The 23,582-nt window shown below is 35.9% G+C and overlaps 1 protein-coding gene across 12 annotated transcripts in view; it reads left to right on the top strand.

Moving 5' to 3' along the window:
* Positions 1 to 23,582, top strand: part of Rnf38 (ring finger protein 38) — an 87,710-nt gene that overhangs the window by 59,077 nt on the left and 5,051 nt on the right. For 11 of the 12 annotated variants that reach the window (XM_010619382.2, XM_010619384.3, XM_010619385.3 and 8 more), the window contains 6 exons: positions 2,723 to 2,936; positions 9,459 to 9,626; positions 10,930 to 11,100; positions 13,769 to 13,930; positions 14,227 to 14,333; positions 15,825 to 15,909. In XM_010619382.2, coding sequence (XP_010617684.1) covers positions 2,723 to 2,936; positions 9,459 to 9,626; positions 10,930 to 11,100; positions 13,769 to 13,930; positions 14,227 to 14,333; positions 15,825 to 15,909 — 907 coding nt within the window. The remainder of the gene's footprint in view (positions 1 to 2,722; positions 2,937 to 9,458; positions 9,627 to 10,929; positions 11,101 to 13,768; positions 13,931 to 14,226; positions 14,334 to 15,824; positions 15,910 to 23,582) is intronic. The other variant, XM_010619379.3, reaches the window with a different exon arrangement.

Below are 23,582 nucleotides of genomic sequence, written 5' to 3'. Positions count from 1 at the left end.
GGACAGTATAATGTGAGAGAAATGCAAATTATATTGCATCCATAAAAATCAACTTGTAATCTCAACTGGTAGTTAATTTATTCCCTCTTTCTTTCCCTGTCTTTTTTTTCTCTTTTGAGACAAGGTCTTGCTAAGTGGTTCAGGCTAGCCTTGATCTCACCATGTAATCCATTCTATACTCCAACTCACAGTGATACTCCTGGCTAAGAGAAAGTAAATTTAAATATGGAGACAGCTATCAGTTATAAATGTCTAGTAATATTTCCAGAAGGAGTTAATACTCGAAATTATTTAAACAAATAATATACCGTTATTTTTTAGAATTGGAGAAATTGGAGTGTTAAGCAGGATCATGGTGAAATTTCAGAACATACACCAGTGATAAAAAATCACAAACATTCTGAGGTGAAAAATAAAGAAATAAGAACCAAGTTGACTGCAAGATTCTTGTTAGCAGCATTACTATACCAATAAGAAGACAGTGGATTAAAATATTCAAAGTTATGAGAAAGCTTTTCTTTTTTACTTTGAATTCTGCTAGCTGATTAATTAAGTATAATGTCAAAATATAAAAGCTTTTTTGAACATTTAGGTACTCATAAACATTGTACTCTCTAGAGAGCAGAATAATAAATTCAAGAAGTAGAGGTCAAGACCATTAGTTAGCAAAAAAAAAAAAGACATACTGCTGCCGAGTATGAATACAAAGTTCTGTTGTAAAGAAACGGAAAGGTCTGAACAAGAGGTGGGCATAAACAAAAAAACAAAAGTCTGTATTCTCTCTTGTCCAAGATTACTATTAGACAGTTTTAGAAAAATGGATGTATTGCTTGAAAATTAAGATTAATCAGTAGAAGAATAAAATATATAATTTCTACACATTTAAATAGATGACATAGCTAGAAAACTAAGTCCAACAAAAGACAAAAAATGCGATGCCAAAGAGCTTTAGATCAATAATAAAACCCAAATTTCAGGAAGGGTACACTTTAAAGCAGCAGGGTAATAATTCTGCATCTTAAATGTTCTGCCCCCAAGTGTATGTGATATTTTATATTTAATGGGCAGTGAAGGAAAGATAAGGGTCAAAATCATGAAGCAACTTAGATTTCAGCACAAAGACTAGATCTTATTTTGTGATTAGTTTGAGAGCTATTGAATTATTTTTGAGTTGGGAAGTAACAGCAAATGGCAACAATCTTGAGGAAAAAACAGTAAAAAGGAGTCTTTTCAGGTTTGTTGACAAGTTTTTTTTTGTTTTTTGTACCTCTTGGTGGTACTAGGGATTGAAACCAGGGACTTCATACTGAGCTATATTTACGCAGTGGTGTTGTTGTTGTTGTTGTTGTTTTCCCTGTACTGGAGATTGAACTCAGGACTTTGTGCTTGCCAGGCAGGTATGGAGCCACTGAGCCACATCCACAGCCCCACTTTGAGACAGGATCTGAATAAGTTGCCCACCGTGGGCTCAAACTTGTGGTCCTCCTTCAGCCTCCCAAATTACTTAAGCTTACAGGTGTATGCCTGGCTCAGGTTGGGTTTTTTAAGGTTATGTATGATCTGAGTATGTATAATCCATTTTGATTTTAAAGCGCACATATTTTCACATTTTGTGATTAATTTGAGAGTCATTGAATTTATTTTTGAATAATTGTTTGAATTCTTTTAATGGCAGTGTTACAATTGAGTAAGCCAAAAATAGTCTGAGTTCTTTTGTACAACAAGGAAAGAATTGTCAAGTGTATACCTTGTACATAGTAAGCTACATTTATTGAAGATTGCATAACAGCAGCAGTAAAATGGCAAAGTGGGAGAAAAAGATTCCAAGACTCAGGCCTCCGGTATTTATATAGGGTCAAATTCCACTGATCCAAGGTGCCCCCTATCCCACTGTCTGTCTCACTGATGTCAGTAATCTTCTGTCCCTGGCATCAAGACCTCCTAAGCTTAAGCCTGGATATTGGGGTGCTGGTGGTGTGTTTATGGTTGAAGGGAGTGGATCGCAGTCTGTTTCTAACTAATACTTTTTAGGATGATGGAAGCATGGATAATCATTAGGGTGGTGTGGCGTTTACAGTTGCATGAAGGCAAGGGAGTGACTCAGCTCCTTTGTTTCTAACTGTACTGGAGACACTTTGAGTTTGTCTCCTGTGCTCTTTAATCTTTCACTATATCCCCATTTTTTACCGCTTCCTTAATAGTCCTACAGCATGCTCCAGTCTCATCTTGTAGTTTTCCCTATTCCAACCCTGAAATTAACCAATTCTGCAAAGAGCCAAGGTCCTTTATTGCAGAACAGTATTTAGAACCCAAGATAAGGTGCTGTCTGTTTCCACTCTCACGGAGACAGCAAAAAGATGCATCTACCTATACTAACTCACGTATAGGCACATTTAAATGTTTCTTTATACAAATATTTCAAAGGACTGTTCTGTGTATAAAAAGAAGAAAGTTACATCAGTGATGTATGCCTCATCAATATTAAGTCTTTTTCAGGTGTTAAATACATACCTTAAAGTGAAAATGGAATCTGTAAATTCAAATTATGCATGTTGAAAATTATTGGTGAAACTTATACTTAAAATTTGTTAATTTTTAGAGCTGATGTAATTTAAGTGAAGCTAAACTTAGCATACTATTGATAGGTAACAATACAGAATCCTGATGGATCATAATAATAAACATATGAATGACCTTCTTTTTGACATTTATTGTATTACAGTCCTCCTGTCAGGCGCCAGAGAGGAAGAAGGGATCGTCTATCTCGGCATAGTTCTATTAGTCAAGATGAAAACTATCATCATCTCCCTTATGCACAGCAGCAAGCAATAGAGGAACCTCGAGCCTTCCACCCTCCGAATGTATCTCCCCGTCTGTTACATCCTGCTGCTCACCCACCCCAGCAGAATGCAGTAATGGTTGATATACATGATCAGGTACAGTGATGGCAGTGGTAGTTCATTACGATTCTTTGTTGTAGATTTTTACATGAAATTTTGTTTCTTCCTTTTTAGAATTGAAATTTATATTCTTCACATTTAAAAAAATTGAAAGAAAAATATAACCAAAAAAATTAATGTTTTTTTTTTTTTTTTTTTTTTTTTTTTTTTTTTTGCATATGCCACCACACTTGGCAAGAATCAGTCTAACACAAGTGGTTTAAGGCCTCTTTTTAGGTTATAAAACACTGTTGAAGAAGTTTAAAGAAAACTTTTTAAATGATAAATGATTCGACTTGGAAGGTCCAATTTTGCAAAAGCTGCCAATTCTTAGAATTGATATATAGAATGTATAGAGTTCATAAAGTCCCAAATAAATCTCCAATAGATTTATTGCTGTAACTTAAAGTGCTGATCCTGTTATTTAACCAACAGTTTAAAGGAGAAAGCAGATCACTGCTAGTTGTTTTTATGAAGTTACTGGAACACAACCAACCACGCACTCATTTCTTTCTGTCTCTCCGGCTATATATAGAGAGAAAGCAGTGGCCCTCAAACCTAAAATAACTCACTTTCTGACTTTTTAAATACCAAATGACAATGGAGTAAGAGTCTAGCTTCTAGAACAGATGGTTTTTAGACTGTGATCTGAATCAGCTTGTTAGCAGCAGCAACACTTGAAACATTTGTTAGAGATACACATTCTTGAACTATTTCCTAGACTTACTGAATCTGGGTATGGGGCCCACAATTCAAGTATAACAACCATTCAAGTGATTCTAATGCACACTGCAATTAGGCACTGTTGTGTAATCCTGAAGGAAAACACAAGGTGGACAGTAATATTTCCAATTTTTAAGATATATGCTTTATGTTTTTTGTTTTGTTTGGGTCGTTGTTGTTGTTTGTTTGAGATAGGGCCTTGCTATATAGCCCAGGCTGGCCTTGAACTTTTGGAGATCCTCCTACCTTAGCCTCCCAAGTGCTGGGATTGCAGGTATGCACCACCAAGTCTTGCTCCAATTTGTAAGACATTATAAAGCTATAGTAATGAAAGCCTTTATTTATATCATAGTCATATATGCTAATGAAACAGAATGTAAAGCCCAGGAATAAACCAACACATTTATGAATACTTTGTATTTGATATATGATAGTGAATGAATTGGTAGACAGGATTTTAAATAAGTGATGGTGGGACAGTTGGGTATCCAAAAGAAAATATGAAACTCTAGAGCCTTTACTTCACATCCTTCGCAGAAAGTCAAGTTCAGGCAGATTGAAGATTTGAATGTTAAAGGCAAAACTCTAAGCTTTAAAGAAAGTTACAGAGGTAGTTTTATGGCCGTCAGGGAAGACACAAGAGCAAAAGCATTACAGAGAACTAGTGATTAAATTACATTTAAATAAATTTGGTCATTGTCAGAAATAAGTGTTTATTGATAACTTAATTTTTGACAAAGAATCCTGAGGAATTCAAGGAGGAGTATGGTCTTTGTTAATGATGAAGGAACAACTAGGTATTCATTTGGATGAGTTTGAACCTTGTCTCATGTTCCATATCATTTATAAATTAATTCAAGTTGAATTCTAGACCTAAATGTGAAAGATAAAACTATTAAAGATTAAATCTGTATGAGATAAAGATTTTCTAGTCAGGATGTATGAAGCATTAGCCACCTCATAAAATACTAACTTATTAAATTTCATTAAAATTAAAAACTTAGGAGCTGGGCGTGGTGGCACACCCCTGTAATCCCAGCACTCTGGGAGGCTGAGGCAGGAGGATCGCTGTGAGTTCGAGACCAGCCTGGGTTACATAGTGAATTCCAGGTCACTTTCAACTATATAGTGAGACCCTGTCTCAAAAAAACCAAAAAGAAAAAAACAAAAACAAAAAAACTTCTGCTTACCAAAAAACAATATTTAAAAAGTTAAAAAAAAAAAAAAAGAGAGAGAGATCTGGGTGTGTTGGTGCACACCTATAATCCTAGCAGCGTGTCTGAGACAGGAGGCTCTCACGTTTGAGCCTAGTTTAGGCAACTTTGCAAGACCCTGTCACAAAATAAATAGTTGAAAGGGCTGGGGATATAGCTCAGTGCTAGATCTGGGTCCAGTTCCTAATACTATGGGAGACTGAGGTAGGAGGATCCCAAATTAGAGCCTAGCCTGGGCAGTTTAGTGACCCTGTCTGAAAAATTTAAAAACAAACAACAAATGGCTAGGAATGTATCTCACTGGGAAGGCTGTGGGTTCAATTCCCAATACCACACAGAAAAAAGGCGGGTGGGGGAAGAAAGTTACTTCCTGGAGGAAAATATTCATAGTACCATATTTGAAAAGGAATTAAGTTCTAGAACATAAAAAGTGTGCATACTTTTAAAACAAAGTATAATCCAAATTTAACAATTCCTTTATAAAATGTACAAAAGTCAACTGAGCATATTAAGAGGGTGGTAATCAGGAAAAAGTGCACTAAAACCACCATGACATACCATTTCAGATCAACATGGGAGGTAAAAATCTAAAAAAGATCAAAACTTTTATTACCAGTGGAGTTCAAACATAATATAATTGCTTTGGAAAACTCAAGACAATTTATTTTTTGGTGAGGGGGTTAGTACTAGGGTTTGAAATAAGGGCCCTACATGTGCTAGGCAGATGCTCTCCCACTGACACTGCACTTCACCCTCAGTGTTGTGTTTTGTTTTTAGACGAGGTCTTGCTAAATTTCTAAGGCTGGCTTCAAATTTATCACCACCTACTTCTGTTTCCCTAGTAGCTGGGATTATGGGCATGCACCATGAAGGCAGTGAAAAAAATTAACCAACAAGACAAGGTCAGCATTCATACCTGCATGGTATAGCCATAAAGAAAAACAGAAAGATTGCCGCAAGGATTAGAATAGTGATTCTTTTGGTGAGGGGGATTAGAAAGTGACGAAGTCACTTTCACCAGGAAGGAAACCCTTGTTGAACTTCCTGGGGGTCTTGGTGGTATTCTGCTTATTGACCTAAATGATAGTTACATGAAGGTTCAGGAGAATCACAAGTTTGAGGCCAGCCTGGATAACTAAACAAGATCCCGCCTCAAAATAAAAAGATTAAAAAATGCAAAAGTGACCTAATAACGTAGAGTACTTGCCTTGCATGTATGAGGTCCTGGGTTCAATCCTAACACTGCCAAAATTATAGAATATACTATTTTCATTTTTAACATCTCTGAGGTTGAGATTCCTCTCACAGTTAATAGCATTTTTATCTTGATGTTAACCAAGCTGCAATTCTAGCACAGTTAACATTGTGTATTTCCTAGCATCAGACTTCTTGTAATTAGTCCATAGGAGTTAGGTAATTGCATTTGTAGAAGGGAGTTAACATCATTCCTCAAACAGAAGCCAGTGTAGACCAACTCTGTGTAATTACAAACCTCACTTTATTTCATTTATGGATTGTTTTGAGAAATACTTTTATCACCAACCTTGATGATGTTGAACCTCTTGTGGAAAAATGGTCTACTGAAAAAGATGTACTATAAAAGGATTCCACAGAGTTGGACTCTGAAAGTAAAGAAGTATTGGTACCAACCACTTATTTTACTAAATTTCTTGCTTATGAATACTTAAGTATTATATGATCTCAATTAAAAGGCATTTAATAAATGTATAAGTAAGTCAGGCATGGTGATACACACCTATAATCCTGGTAGACTGGGATGCTGAAGCAGTAGGATCTTAAGTTCGAGCCTAGCCTGGGTGACATAGTGAGACCCTGTCCCACACAGCAAAAAAAGAAAAAGAAAAGAAAATCTTAGTGACAAAGCATTGTGTTCAGTTCACTGGGGACATTTTCCTTAGTACATAAAAAATGATCATAAAATTGATGGCATTTTTAGATTCAGTAAAATACAGAGTACAGTACTTATGACAAAAACTATGAGATATCAGTAGTTATATTGGTAAAATTCAGCATACATTTAAAGTCATATATTGAAGAGGTGCCTATGAGCATTATTTTTGAAGGTTTTGTCTTTCCAATAAAAAGAACAAGGAAAAGTAAATAAGTTAAATCAGCAGATATAAATGTATACCCAGGAAAAAAAATATACCTACTTGGTTGTGTTGCGGTGTTTTTGCAGTGTTGGGAATCAAACCTAGGGCCTTGTGCATACTAGGCAAATGCTCTACTGAGCTATACACCAGCCCAGGATTCTGCTCATAAAAAATAGTCGTTGATAATGTTGCTAGGTTCCAGATTAATCAGTAAAAATTGATATCTTAATACCAGTACTGATTTAACATTCAAACAGAGAAAAATAACCTATTACCAATGTAATACAACTTAAAAATTTATAGCTCTGAGGAAGTTATGATTTAATAAAGAATTATATATCTGGTATGGGAGTATGACTCTATGGTAGAGCACATGCCTAACGGATGTAAGGCTTTGGGCTCAGCATTAGTTTGTCCAGCATCACAAACCAACCCCCAAAAAACCTAATTTCCTAAAGGGGACAGAGCTGTAGTGGTATAATCTTTTGAATTCTTTATGAAATAATAGAAAACTTAATACAGTTCAAGTTTAGGAGCATATTTGTACAACCTCATCAATTAAGGAAACCCACCACCTGTCTGGCAAGTGCAAAGTCGTTCAATGCTCAGTACCACCAAAAAAAAAAAAAAAAAAAAAAAAAAAGAACCCCAGTAACTATCCCGTAACTACATTTTTAAGATTGTAACATTATAGGGCCAGGGATTTAACCCAGTGGTTCAGCTGCCTACCTCGCAAGCGCAAAGACCCAACTTCAATCCCCAGTACCAAAAAAAAAAGATTATAAAAGACAAAAATACACCATTAAGTAGTTGACTCAAAAAGATTATAACATTATAAAAGATAAAGTAGTTGACTCAAAAGATTATAACATAAAACATAAACATAAAAGATACCATTAGAGAGTTTACTCAAAAAATAAAAGCAGAGAAAATATTTTTGTTACATAAGACAAGCAATAGATTCATATCTCTAAAAAACAACTGCAAATGGTTGACAAAGTAGAAAGTGGTATTGAGCAAAGGATATAGCTTATTTACAGAAAATAAAATTAAGTGGCTGGAAAACTATTGAAAGATATTAAACCTAACAAAAAATGCAACTTATTAAGCAAGCATGCTACCATTTTTTCACTCTTCAGATATGTAAGCATGCTTGTAATCAGTTCATCTTTGAGTAGAGAGACTGGGAAGTTGTGCCCTCATAGGAATGTGACTTACACCAGACTTTTGCAAGTGATTAGGCATTACTCTCTTGATTGAAAGAGAGAGACAGAGACACGAACTTGCTGTATATTTCAGGCTGGCTTCAAACTCTCAGCAATCTTCCTGCCTTAGCTTCCTGAGTACTTTGGCATTATCTTTAAAAGCATAAAGTACATTCACCCCTTTACTTAGTAATGCCTTTAAAACAAATAAAATTACTAATATTATAAAATTTTTATAGTTGTGTTTGTATTTACAAGAGTGAAAACTTGAATGTCTGTATTAGGATAGCACTTTGTTAAGGAGGTACACTCGAAATGCCTGGCTAGTGTCAAAAAGATCTGTATAAGAACAGTCCCCTATTCCCTGTACAGTAAAAACAGTTGAAGACACATCTACAATAAAATAATAAATGAAAAAGAAAAGTTGTAGGGTAATATTTCTGTTAAAACAAAAATATAGTAATCATGTCTATATGTTCATCTATGTATGCTCACAGAGAAAGAGGTAGAAAGATGTTATTAACAGTTTGCCTCAAAATAGCAAGGATGAGAGGAAGATTGGCTGTAAGGGAAGGTGATAATTTAGTATATATGTTTTGGTGATGGTGGGTAATGAACCCAGAGCCTGCACATGCCAGACAAGTTGTCTACCATTGAGCTATATCTTTAGTCCAAATTTAATTTTTTTAGTACTGCTTTCCACTGTTTCACTAGTTGCAGTTAAACAGAAATCTTTTTTATAGAATGTTAGTAGGTATTCAAAAATAAGCTTTCATTTTTATAAAAATTACTTATTAAATTTAGTTTTCTGCACTACAGAAAGGCAGGCGATAAGTTTTAAGTATTAGTAGAATATTCTCTTGGACTTTTCAAGTCTTTCTGAGGGAAGAGTTTAGCTAGTTCTGACAGGATCATAGATGCGCTAGAATATTCAGCTTTCCTATATAAAAACAATAAATACTCTAGCTGAAAGTACTGGAGGAAGCCAAACATGGAGGGCACCTACCTGTAATCCCAGCACTCCCAGGAGGCTAAAGCAGGAGGATCATCATGAATTCAGGGCTAGTCTGGGCTACCTAGTGAGTTCAAGACCAGCCTTAACTGCATAGACAGACCTTGATTCAAAATAAAAGCACTGGAGGAAATACCTTGTGAAAGTCTATGTAGCTGAGGGTTGTATTAATAAGTGCCCAAATGTTAATTTGTTTTTAATAGTTAACATTGTATCCAAATAGCTGAAATATTAATTTTCTTTCCTGATAGCTTCATCAAGGAACAGTCCCTGTTTCCTATACAGTGACAACAGTGGCACCACACGGGATTCCACTCTGCACAGGCCAGCACATCCCTGCTTGCAGTACACAACAGGTCCCAGGGTGCTCTGTGGTTTTTAGTGGACAACACCTCCCTGTCTGTAGTGTGCCTCCTCCAGTAAGTCTGTGCTTTTGTTCTCAATTTTGGTTTTGTGATTTACAGCTCAAAATCCCTCTTCAGAGTGGCATAAATGCCTTATGTAATCTAACAAAATTTAAGAGTCTATCTTTACTTTGTGTAAAAGGTGAATTTTGTTGCAACAGAATTTAGCATGATTTTAGTGGCCATTTAACAAAATTAGCTTCAAAGTGTTATATATATTAATTTATGTGTATTCTAATATCGGGTCAAACTATGTCTATTCCTGTATCAGCATTTTATAATCAAAATTAAATAAAGATTGGCATATGGACAGAACTGTAATGTCCAGCAGTGAATGTTCTCACCACTTCATTGATTTTGAATGGACACTTTGGGGACCTGGTATTGTTTCTCACTATAGCAATCATGGATGGAAATATTCCCATTTCTTAGGTGCTTTCCGAAAAGTTAAATGACTTGCTTAATGTCAAAGAGACAGTTACTATGGGGAGAGCAGAGATTCACATCTGCTTCTTTTGGCCTCTGAAATTTGTGGTTTATGGGGCCAAGGATTTAGCTCAGTGGTGGTGTTGCCTGCCTTGCAAGCGCAAGGTCCTGAGTTTGATCCCTGGTACCTCAAAAAACAGTTCATGGTTTATCTTATAGTCTGCCAACCTATATTTCAACCCCCTCATGTCACAAATCAAAGTGCTGAAATCTAGAGGATCTAACTAACTTAACTAAAAGTGTTCAAAGAAAAACTCTTGGCAAAAAATAATTCTTAATACCCTGGTCTGAATATGAAATTAGAGCAAACATATCCACAATGATTTAACAGACTAATTTACCCAAGCTAGGTTTCTTAATAATATCCATTGTGCTAAATTTGCCAACTTAAAGTAGTAATTGTGAATTGTGTTCTTATTTTTTTTTTAAATACTGGAAAGAAAAGAATTTCTAAAGATTGAAAAGCCAAGTTTCTTAGAATAGTAGTAGTAGTAACTATTACGTCTTCAACCAACTTGAAAATGTTCCTTTTCTATGTAGGGACCCCCCCCTCTTTTTCTTTTTCTTTTTCTTTCACACACATTTTTGAAAGACTGAAAGGTGTTTTGACTGATTTGGAAGAACTACATAAAGTTAATTAAACTAGTCACCAGCACTTATTAATAGATGCAAAAATACAGTAGTATTTTATTAATGTAAGTTGCTTTAAAGCATTTTTCTGTTACTTAGGGGAAAGTATGGCAATGATTTTAATGTTGTATTTTTGTAATTGTATTTTAAAAATTTATGTATTCTGATATTTTTAACCAAAAAACAATGTTTTCTTTTACAGATGCTTCAGGCATGTTCAGTTCAGCACTTACCTGTACCATATGCTGCATTCCCACCCCTTATTTCTAGTGATCCATTTCTTATACATCCTCCTCATCTTTCTCCCCATCATCCTCCTCATTTGCCACCACCAGGCCAGTTTGTTCCTTTCCAAACACAGCAATCACGATCGGTAAGTATTTTTTTATCATGTCTTTAATTTTCCCAGAATGTTAAGACCAGACAGATTAGTAAATATAAGTTATTGCCATGTAAGTACCATATAACTTAGGCATTCTTGTGATTCTTAAAAGAATTAAAGAATCTGTAGACATATAGATTAGTATAAACATGTTTAACATATTTCCACCATTTGAACTACCACTGGTAATTCATGGCTGGGTCTTTTGCGAGGCTTGTACCACAGATAGTACAAACAGATCTAATCACTTTTATTAGTGTTTTTACTAATAAAATTAACACACTTGATGGGACAGTCATGCATGTACCACTGGTGATTCAGACTACGTGGCAGCAAGACGTACAAATTATAGCCCTGTGGATTATAACCCTGTGTTGACTTCAATTCACCTAGTTTCTTCAATTTTTTTTCTAGTTATCTTAATGTCATGTCTAATTTGAATTTTTGGTATCTTCCTTGTCTGCAATCCTTTACAAAGTAAATTTGAAGAAAATTCCTATTTAGTTGTACTGTTTTTCCCCTTTTGTACATAACTAAATTGGAAAATGAAAGTATTATAAAGTTGTTAATATTTAGTAGTAGAATATTTATTCATTTAGGCATAATCTGAATCTTAGTTTTAAGGCCTGCTTTACCACCATATTCTAATGAAAACAAATGAGATAATATATTAATATAGAATAAAGCTAAAAGGCCTATTATTGGGGGTGCTGGTGTGGATAAGTACTGTATAAAGGGAGATCATAGAAAAAAAGGTTCAACTGTTTCTTAAACTGTCAGATTCAGCATCTGAACCATGAGGGAATAAGGGAAAACAGGAGAAATAATCTGGAAATCGTTACAGTTGAAGACTAGCTCAGAGCCTAACAGTTGTTTACTAGGGATTTGTGTACCATACTGGGTACCAAAGAGGGTGGGCTTGACTGTTCTTCTGAAAACTAGAAACAATTATGACAGAAGTTTGATTCATCTGAAACTGCTTCTATAAGAAACTCCTTAAAATCATGAAGGGATCATGTCACATGTTTTCATCTTAGCTTCCTATACCTGAGAATTCAGAGTTCAGATGAAACTTAGCTATTATATGTATCTAAGTTTGGAATTCTTTGAAAGGTCCACTTGCATGGTCAAATTAGAACTTGTGTTCCCTAGTATTGTCATATTGTCAGCCCCTGTGGTTTCTCCCAAGCATGCATAAGCTTCTAAATTAGTAATTACTTATATTTAGAGGATGTGTTGTTGTTCTGTAACTGAGAGGAAATCACACTAACATGTAAAATTAGATGTGCTGAAGAGAACTAAGTCAAAAGCCTCAACACAAAAATGTGTACACAAGTTTATAGCAACATTATTCTTAGTAGCTAAAAACTGGAAACTATCTAAATATCATTCATCTGATTAGTGGATGAACAAAGAATGGTGTATCTTTAATGGAGTGTATTCACCCTTAAAAAGGAATGAAGGATCAATTCAGTCCACAAAATGGATAAATCTTGAAAACATTATGCTAAGCAAAAGAAGCTAGACAGCTATGAATTCCATTTGTATGAAATGTTTAGAAAAGGTAAATCCTTAGAAACAGAAAGGTGACGTGGAAGATGGATAGTGACTACTAATACTCATGGGATGGATGGGTGGGTGGGTGGGTGGATGGATGGATGGATGGATTTGAGAAAGGGCTTTGCTGTGTAGTCCAGGGCTTGTCTTGAACTCACTGTGTAGCCCAGGCTGCCTTGAACCACAATGGTCCTTCTGCCTCAGCCTCCTGAGTGCTGAGATTATACGTGTATACACCACTGCACCCAGTTCCATGAGTTTACTTTGTAATTTAATGAAAATATTCTGGAATTAATGGTGATGGTTATATGACTGTGAGCATTCTGCAATCCACTGAGTTGTACTTCTTTTATAATATGCAACTTATATCTCTATAAACTTTTTTTTTAAAAAATCACGTAGCACTGTGTACTTCCTGAACTGTTTGCAGTACACTTTTGAAGTAGGCTGTTAACATGTCAGTTTATAAATGACAATACTGTGTTCAGACTGATTTATCTGAAAGTCACATAGCTGATTGGTGATAGTTCCAAGATTCTGTCTAATGTCAACGCTCATAATCTGTCTACTGCAGCACAATGTCACTATATCATACCCCCTTTAGGCGTGTTTCTGATTTATAAATATACACTACACTCTATTTCAGCTGTAGAAAGTTGTGTCTGAATATCTTTTCAGTAGGTTGGAATGACAAGACTGTAAAAGTGATTTTAACTTTCATGTAATTGGCTTACTATATGATTTTTCCCTCTCCTTTTAAGAGGAAGTTTCAATAATAAAATGTATCCCTTAGTGGATAATGTCAATCTAGTAATATGTTTCACAGACTTAGTTTACTGGAGTTAAAGGTAGAAAGAGTTTACTATAGTTTATGCCCACCTGTGTGAATATTGGATTAATGTGAATATGAAGAGATGCATGGCCTTAAAGATATTTTTTGGATTCTTAGGTTTTGATTACTAATAAAGCAAAATTGATCTGAACACTGGAAAAAATTATACATACATACATACATATATACATATATATACATATATATATATAAAATCTCCAATGAGTCAAACAGAAAACATATATGTTGTTTTTCCTTCCCTCTGCACAGCCTCTGCAGAGGATAGAAAATGAAGTGGAACTCTTAGGAGAACATCTTCAAGTAGGAAGTTTTACTTATCCCACATCAGCCCATCCCCCAACATTACCTCCATCAGCTCCTTTGCAGTTCTTAACACATGATCCTTTGCATCAGGAGGTGTCTTTTGGAGTAGTAAGTTTTTATATATTGTTATATTTATTATTTTGACAATTTATTTGTTCTGAGTTGTTTCACTGTAATTCTGAACATTTTCAGAATTTTAAATGTATTCTTGAAAGCCTTTAGTTGGAAAATTATATATGTTTTAAACTGCTTGATCGATCTAGATTAACATTTAAGAAATATTAAGTACCACTTGAACAATAAATAGCTTTCTAAGTTTTTAAAAACCAAGAGGCTTTATTGACAGATTAATTATTTATAATTGTAAATGATCTTAAATTCTTTTAACATTTTTCCACCTACAGCCTTATCCTCCATTCATGCCTCGGAGGCTCACAGGACGTAGTAGATATCGATCCCAGCAGCCAATACCACCTCCCCCTTATCATCCCAGCCTACTACCATATGTGTTGTAAGTTCCTTCTTATTAATGAATTCCAAATTCTAGAAACTTTGAGGTTATTTTGCTTTGTGAATACCTTCTCTGTGGTCTACAACTTGTAGTTTGTTAGGTATTACTTTTGCTTAATGCTAAGGGGTTGTGGTTGGAGAGCCAGATAAGGGTAAAAGAGATCAAGGACATGGGAGAAGTGTGGGAGGAAGAAATCTGTGAGTTAGAAAATAAGTTAACAAATGAAGAGGCAGAAGAGATTTTACAGCTTGTGTCACTTGCAATCACTTTGACTATCCAGCATTTCATACTGTTTCTCTTGAGGAAAAGGCTTTAAGAGGTTATTTCTGTACCTTAGAACTTCTATTTTAGGATTATGTTTGTCTGTAACAAACCCTCATGATTTAAAATGGTAGTTCTTTATTTCTCATATAGTGAAGTCCAGGAGAAGGCAATTCCAGAATTATTGGTTAACTCTGTGACTGTGAGAAATGGTTTTACCATCTTCACAACCTTAGGGCTTCTTGTCTGTGGTCTGTAATAGCTCCTTGGAATCTAGCCATTACTTCCATATTTCAGCTAACAGAAGTTAGTCCCTCCGCCTACCTGCTTTTCTTGAGGGTATTCATAGAAGTAGCATTTAATACTCCTGCCTCTTTCATTGGCAAGAATTTAGTTTCTTGTCTGATCACTTTTTTTTTTTTTCTTTTTGCACTATTGGGGATTGAACTCACGACCTTGTGCTTGCAAGGCAGGCATGGTGCCACTGAGCTAAAACCCTGGCCCATCATGTCTAATTACTTTTTAAGAAACATAGGAAAGGTAATCTTAACATGAGAAAGCTGTGTGCCTGTTTTCACATTGTTCTGATAGTTTTAGACCCCTCTCTTTTTCCTCTTTTGCCTTTTTCTTTGCCTGTCTTAAACTCATAGTACAAGTCTACCAGCTTTGTTCATAAAATCTTTGTATTTGTAGTCTTTTGTATTTCCATATAAAATTTAAAATAATTGCCTGGGATTGTAGCTCCCTCAGTGGTAAATTGCTTGCCTTGTATGCTCAAAGCCTGAGGCCTAGAGTTTGATCCCTAGTATCACCAGTTATAAATAAATGCATACATTTATTCAGTTTGTCAATATTTGCAGCTTTTAAAAAAAGTTTTTATGGTGCTAGAATTTTGGTATGGATTATATCAGATCTACAGATCCATTTGGGGGAAATGATAACAATATTGAATCTTACAATTTACTTACCTGGTATATTAACATTGTTTTTGAAGTTTTTATAAGTCTTCCATATGTTTTGTGAAATTTATCCCTATGTTTATTTTTAATGCTATAGTGAATGGTATGCTTTTACTGTCAGCTTTTATTTCTAACAAACTCAGCTGTTTCGAGTTGCTACTGATTAACTGACCATTCTTCATCCATGTTACACTGGCTTTAGTCCTTTCTGTCCTCTTCATTGAATTGATATACTAAGATACCAGTGCTTATGTGGTTGTTTTCACTGCAGATCAATGCTGCCAGTGCCACCCGCCGTGGGCCCAACTTTCAGCTTTGAATTAGATGTGGAAGATGGAGAAGTAGAAAATTATGAGGTTAGTAAATGAACAATTAAATGAGTATTGGTACATCATCTAATTAAATATTTATTAAGTACACACTTGCATTTCAGGACTCAAATATGTCATAAAAGTGTTCAACATCTACTTGAACATATGCCACATGGAATGCCAAGACTAAAAATAATTTTAACTTTTGGTAACAAGTAGGTAGACTGATGCTCTGTTAGAGAGACACACAATTCCATTGTGTGACTACAAATGAAAAAATGGTGAGTTTTGGTTAGGTATTCTGAAAAGATTTTATGGAAATGGAAGCATTTGAGCTGGATCTTGAAGAATGGAAGTTTTCTCATGTTTAATCTTGAGGGATATAATACAGTCTGTAGCTAAGAGAAGGGGAGAAAATGGAAATTTGATTGAAAAGCTCAGTTGGATGCCCTTGAGTACCCTGCTGAGTGTTTTGGTGCTTTTATGGTATCAAATCTCTCTGAGTCAAAGCTCTGCTGGTATGTGGGAAATAGATGAGAGTAGTAGCAATGAAATGAAAAGGCAGCCTGTAGTTTGGGAGAAAATATTGGTAAGCCATATATCTAATAAGGGGTCAAAATCCAAAATATATAAATAACATACAACCCAATAGGTAAAACTAAGCAATATTAATAATGGGCACTGAACCTATATAAGTATTTCTTAAAAGAAGACATAAAAACAACTAATGGGTACATAGGTAGGTGCTCAGTGGGAAATGTAAATCAAAATCAGTTGTTCCCTCAAACTTGTCATTGTGGCTTTTATTAAACAAATGAGGTATTAGTGAGGGTGTGAAGAAAAAGAATCCCTAAACACCTTTGGTGAGAATATAGATTCAGCCATTATGAAAAAAAAATTAAGAACTACCAGCAGTATGATCCAGTAACCTCTTGCTGGTATATACCTAAAGAAAATGAAATCAGTGCCTTGTAGGCAAATCTCCACTCTTGTGTTTATTGCAGTATTAGTCACAATAGTCAAGATATGAGTGAATATCCATTGGTGGGTGAATGGATAAAAAAATTGTAGTGTATATAGATAAAATAGATATGATGGAATATTATTCAGCCTTTTAAAAAGAGAATATTGCTATTTGTGACAACATGGATGAACAAGGAAGATGCTAAGGGAAAAGGGCAGGCATAGGAAAAAATACCACATGATTTTAGTTACATTTGTAATCTTAAAAGTCCAGATACACGTACAGTATAGAACATTCATTAGAGGGTTTGGGGAGAGGTAAGTCAAAGGTAAAAATTTGATGTTTTGCAGACTAAGTCTGTACACATCATGAAAAATACAGTTAATGCAGTACTGTATGTACTTAAAATTTATGGAGGGCTGGAGATTTAGCTCTGTGGTGCTGCCACCTGCCTCGTAAGTGCAAGGTCCTGAGTTTGATCCCTGGTACCAGGAAAAATTTTTTTTTTTTTTTTTTTTTTTTTTTTTTTTTTTTTTGTGGAGTATGGTTTAGGTACTTACCACAAAGAAAAAGTAACAGTGGGAGGTGATGGACAGGACAAAGTGCTTGATTATAGTAGTCATTTCACTCAGTATGTGTGTATCCAACCATCAGATTTTACACTTTGAATATGTACAGTAAAAAATACAGCTCTGAAAGACACTTTAATGCTGGAGTCTAAAGATTTAATCATTGGTCATTGTGGTTTCAGGTGTGAGCGTAGGAAGGTTGTGAAAAAAGATGCTGTGTAAAAAGGACTGTAATAACCTCTGAAGAAGGCAGAATCATGGATGCTAATAGGTCAAATAAATGATATCACTAAACCTAGATCATGTTACTCTTACATTACCTGAGTTAGGATTGTTAAATATGTGGTTTGTGGATTGGAAAGCAAATTTGGATTTGAGTATGTTGAATGTAATTAACTTGGTTTAATATTGTCAGCTATCTTTGTCACCATTTTCACAGTACAGACAGAGGAACTGTTTTCTTTTAGGCGAATTGAACCTAGAGACCAGGGAGGAGACATACAATCTTGAGCCACTGCTACAATTCCCCACTCCTGTACTGGGGATTGAATATAGGGACTTGTGACTGCTAGGCAAGCTGTCTACTACCAAGCTACATGCCCAGCACTAGATTGCATTTCTTGAGAGAGAAAGAATCTGTAATAATTTCCTGGTTTTGTTTCTACACTGTATACAACAGAATAGGAGTTGTTTTCTTTACTAAAAATAATCTATCATGTCATGTTGCTTAAAAAGACAGCTGGTTATGTACTTATCAGTGGAAAACACTGTTGCAATTGCTGTATAAGAAAAATAGCTTAATTTGGCTTTGGGATATCTTTCTAAACTATATTTTTTAGGTTGAATGTTTTGATATTCTGTAGTCATACTATCAGCCAATAAAAGTACTTGTTTTTCTGGTTTTTCTCTCATAGCATAGCTCCTGAACATTGCCTAATCCTGGCTTTATTCCAGATTGCTCAGTTTTTTCAGTCTACCTTACATATTCTTGTTTCAATGTAGTGTCTTTATTCCTCTTGATGCTTCTGCTAAGATCTTCCCTTCCTCCATGTAATTTTTTTTTTTTTTTTTTTTGTATGGGGGATTGAACTCAGGCCCTTGCACTTGCAAGATAGATGGCAGAACCATTGAGCTAGATCCCTGGCCCTTCCGTGTTTTGAAATTGTAGCATAAAAATGGCCTATTATGAATAGTGTTTCTAGTCTGTCAATAAATCTCTTCTTTTGTGTTCTTATGGTAATTAAGCACTAATTATGTACTGCCTTCAATTTCCTTGTGTACAACATCGTATAAGTTCATTGAAGGCTTAGTTGCCATCCTATAAGCCTTTAATGAGCACAGTTTGTCATAAAATTATATTAATTGACCATCATGGCCTATAGTAATGCTGTAGAGATATAAAGATATATATGAGGTATATTGTGAGTTTCATGTAATTTTCATGCTAATTATAATCAGCATCTTTAAAATGTTGTGTATATATGTACTGGGGATCAAGTCCAGGAGCACTCTATCATTAAGTTATATCCCTAGTCTTTTTTAAAAATTTTGAGATGGTCTCCCTAAGTTGAACCAGGCTAGGATTACAGGTATGTGCCACTGTGCCCAGCAGCATCAATTAAATTGAATGTACCATCTTTGAGCATTTAGAAGGGTGGGGGTGTGGGGATCAAAAGGGAAGCAATTTATTTAGATGACTTAGTTCTCCAAATAAAGCTGTCCAAAAGCAAAGCTATGGGATCACATGAAAACAAAAGTTAGCATTAGTTTTGAAATTTGGGAAAATTAATTTTGTTCTTATATCCTGTTGCCATTTCTTTTTTATGCATTTTGTTAACCTGTGGCAGCTTAAAAATTGGAGAAGAGCAGTGCATCAGAAGCAGCCTAATTGTAGAATAACCAAATACTAATAGTTATTTTAAACTGGGGAAAAGGAGATAATGGTATAGAATCAGACATAATAATGTGACAAATATGTACTAAAATCATGATTTATAATGAATACTTAAAAAAAACTAATTGGGTCATGTAAAGGTACAAGATCCCAATGATGAATGTAACTGTACTGTATACTTAAAAAGTACCAATAAACTCAATAAGATTAAATTTAAAAAAAGAATCGGTCTTACTATCCTCCTTTTTCTTTATAAATTATACTTCTGGGTACAGTTTGGTGGGAGGCAGTTGCTCATTACAGAAATATTTCATCTAAAAAATGAAGAACGATTAAACTGTTACCATTTCCTATCCTTGATGGAATCTTGGCAGTCCTAGATATTATTCTATCAGTGCCTGCTAATGTAACAGCTACCTAGACATGATAGGTCTATGACAGAACTAGTCATAGAAGTACAGGGGACAAGCAATGATTGAACCAGAGATCCCCAGCCTTTTTTGCACCAGGGCCTGGTTTTGTAGAAGACAGTTTTTTCACAGACCAGATGGAGGGATCCTAGATGATTCAAGCATATTACATTTATTGTGTATTTTGTTTTTATTGTTATTACATTGTAATATGCAGTATAATTAAATAATTACACAATTTACCATAATACAGAATCAATAGAAGCCCTGGGCTTAACTTGTTTTCTTTCAACTATATGGTCCCATTTAGGGTTAATGGGGGACAGTCACCCAAAGTGAATTGCTTGTCTACTCAATAGTCTCATTCTGGTTGCTGTCACCGCTTCCCACAGATAAGATGCTGGAAATCAAATGAGGTTTTTCAAGTGCTTTTCTGGCTGTCTCAGGATATTCCATCTTCAAACCAGAATGAAAGGAGATTTGAAGTGTCTCAAGAATACTTTTTTTTGCGGGGGGGTGTTTTATTTTGAGGCTTTTTGTTTGTTTTTTAAGGCAGGTCTCCCTTTGTAGTTCAGCCTAGCCCTGAACTCACTGTGTAGAGCAGGCTGGCCTCAGACTTGTGGCAGTCCTTCTGCCTCAGCTTCCGTAGTGCTGGAATTACAGGCATGTACCACCACACCTGGCTTCAAGCATCCTTTTAAGGCCATCATCATTTACATTGTCAAGCAGTTGATCCTCTACTAGCATGGACAGAATTGATTCACCTGCTTTCTCGGTTACAATTGGGGGATGTCTTTATGGTTGAGAAGTAATGTTTAAAGTTTTGGAACCTGATATAGGTGATTGTGCACCAGCTGGGAGAAAGAAGGCCATGGCTGAATCTCTTTCAAAATCTCAGATAATGTTTTTTTGTTGTTTTGGTTTGGTTTTTTGTGTAGTACAGGCTGGCCTTGAACTCACATAGTTTAGACTGACCATGAACTTGAGGAAATCCTCCTGCCTCAGCCTCCTGAGTGCTAGGATTACCAGCTCTTAAGAATTAAAAAATTGCAACATACACTAGTTACGCCCATAATTCTAGCTAGCCCCCCCCCAGCGCCCCAATTTTACTTTGAATGCAACCACTTTTCTTGCTGAACACATTTATCATTCTCTCCTAAAGTGATGATGGTTTTGAGTTCATTGAACAAGTTAAATATGTCACACAAGAACACAGCTTTTGCAGCCTGTTCTGTATCACTGCACGTGCTGCCAGTAGTGCCTATTTTTGTAGAAGAAATACCCAGAGCAGCTCTGATAACTCAGAAACTCTGCCCAGTGATTTACCCTTAGAAAGCCACCATCTGCGTATAAAAGAAGACACATGTGCTCTATGTCCATCTTTTCACAGAGCTATATGAATGTGTGTAAGTAAAGGGCATGTGATTTTAAGCACATACTGAAAAATACTAAGTTCAGGTCGCATTTGTAGCTAGTTCTCTAGGTCATAGAGTACATAGCCTTACATTCAGCAGTGGCTTCTTTAATCCAAGTAGTGAAACCAAAAGGCCATCCAGTCAGGGCAGCTGTTCTGTCCATATATGTACATTGCTGCCACAAACTGACCAATTTGGTTGTATGTTACCATTCAAAGACTTGAATAGTTCTGCAACAGTGGTATTGGTGGGAAAATAAACTGCACATATTGCATCCTCCTGGTTCAGCCTCCCAAGTGCTAGGATTATAGGCATTCACTCCCACATCCAGCACAAAGACTACTGCTAATTATAACCCCATTCCAAAATCTACTCTTCCTACAGCCTACCCAGTTTCAACAAATGATCAAGCCAGTGGAGTCATCCTTTTTCTTCTTGCACATTCTGTAGATAATCCGTTAGCTGCACCTTCAAAATATATTGAAAATGCAGCCACTTCTCAACACCTCCCTTTGCTATATTCTAGTCCCAGCCAAATTCACCTGGAAGCTGTACCTTTTAAGTGGGTCTCTATTTTCACCCTTATGTCATGTAGAGATGCTACTGGCATTTCAGTCAGGTATCCTGGAATCTTTTCTCAATCTAGAGAGTGAGCCCTTATACACATCCTTCAGAAAACTGTTGTACAAAGATAAGCATTGTTGCCTTCTTGTCAACTTTGATGGACCTTTCAACCTGGATTGCATACCACAGTGACTCTAGTTCTCTAAAAGTTGTGCCTCGATATCCTCTGCTATTTCATCAATTTGTGTAGTTTATGGTGCTGGCCAAAAGAGGAACATGTGCCACCTTTTGAACTGCAGCTCTTCGTAAAAGCTCACAACTGTTGTCTTCAGCAGCAGGCAGAATCATCTCTTTACCAACAGTGATGGGCTTTTTAGCAATGCAGTTAACCACCAAGAATGTTTTCAGTGCAGACACATTTCATAACGTAACCTTCAATAATTGCTTCAGTTCTTCCTGTTTATGGTTTTTTTCTTTTGAAAAACTCCAACTTATCTTTTAAGGCAGGGTGCTTGGTCTCCATGTGGTGAAGCACTTTTGAAGGATTCATGACTTTATTAGAAACCAGTCATCACATATTATATAAAGCAGCCTTGGAGAATATGAATCATCTGTTGCAGTGAACCCATAATTTAAGTGAGAATCTTGGTGTTTTTCTTTTAACTGCGGCTTTTTGTTGGCAGTCTTAGAGTCTTCCATTGCCTAATCCTTGGATCTTTCTTTTACCTTTTCAAAGTTTTCCAGTGACGTTTGGTTTTACCCATTTTGGCTGGAGTTAGTTTGTGGACCTACAAACTGATTAAGACAAGTATGCAGCATGAGAATCTGGACAGAAGTCATAAATAAAATGATGGGCAGGCCACATGCAAATTAAAATAAGTGTGGGACGCTGCCAAAAGATGTAGCTTGCCATTTGCTGTTCACTGATAATATTTTGATATGAGTTTTATTATGGTCTCCGTGCTAAACCTCTGTGCTAATGTCAATCTGTATTTGCAGTTACTTCCCAGTGCTAGTATCACCACCTCAGCTCCACCTCAGGTCATCAGGCATTAGATTCTCATAAGCATGCAACCTAATTCCCTCATGTGTACAATTCATAGTAGGGTTCATACTCCTGTGAGAATCTAGTGCCATCGGAGGTGGATCTCAGGCCCTAACTAAATACAGCTGAAGTTTTGACTCTTGCCTGCTGCTCCCCTCCTGCCATGTGGCCCCAGTTCCTAACTTGCCACGACATGTAACAGTTCATATCCTGGGACTTGGGGCCCCCTGTGTTAAACAGCACAGGTTAGAGGTGAGCAAGTTTAGTCAGTGAAATCACACTGGGAATTTCTTCAGGTAACAGACTGGGTTTCTTTAACATAGTGACATTTCAACATTAATTGGATACTCTATATTAAGGATTAATATTAATTTTTTAGGAGTGATGATTTTGAGAGTTGGTTCCATGGTAGAGGTGATCCACTTCCTTGAGGCTCATTTTGTAGGCACTAAAATTGTCTTTGCAGTTTCAAGTCATGTCAGAACCAGGGTCTTTGTGACTTGTGTCTGAAGCAACTGATCATACTGCATATTCATACCTGTACAGTATTGGAAATGGATCTGTCTTTAGTAAAGACCAGTCTGTAGTTCTCCTGTTGGATATCACTCCCATGATGTGGATTATGAAACTGCAAGACTGTGCCTTTCCTCTCCTGAAAAATATCATTGTTAAAATTAAGAGATTGACTTTGAGCCCGGCATGGTGGCACACACCTCTAATCCCAGCACTCGGGAGGCAAGAGGATCACTGTGAGTTTGAGACCACCCTGGGCTACATAATGAGTTCTAGTTCTGTCTCAACTACATAGTTGAGACCCTGTCTCAAAAAACCAAAAAAAAAAAAAAAGAAAAAAATAT

The sequence above is a fragment of the Fukomys damarensis genome, unplaced genomic scaffold (genome assembly GCF_012274545.1).
Source record: "Fukomys damarensis isolate Sample0158 unplaced genomic scaffold, DMR_v1.0_HiC HiC_scaffold_36, whole genome shotgun sequence".
In the NCBI taxonomy this organism is placed as follows: Eukaryota; Metazoa; Chordata; class Mammalia; order Rodentia; family Bathyergidae; genus Fukomys; species Fukomys damarensis.
This window is presented reverse-complemented; position numbering and strand designations above follow the sequence as displayed.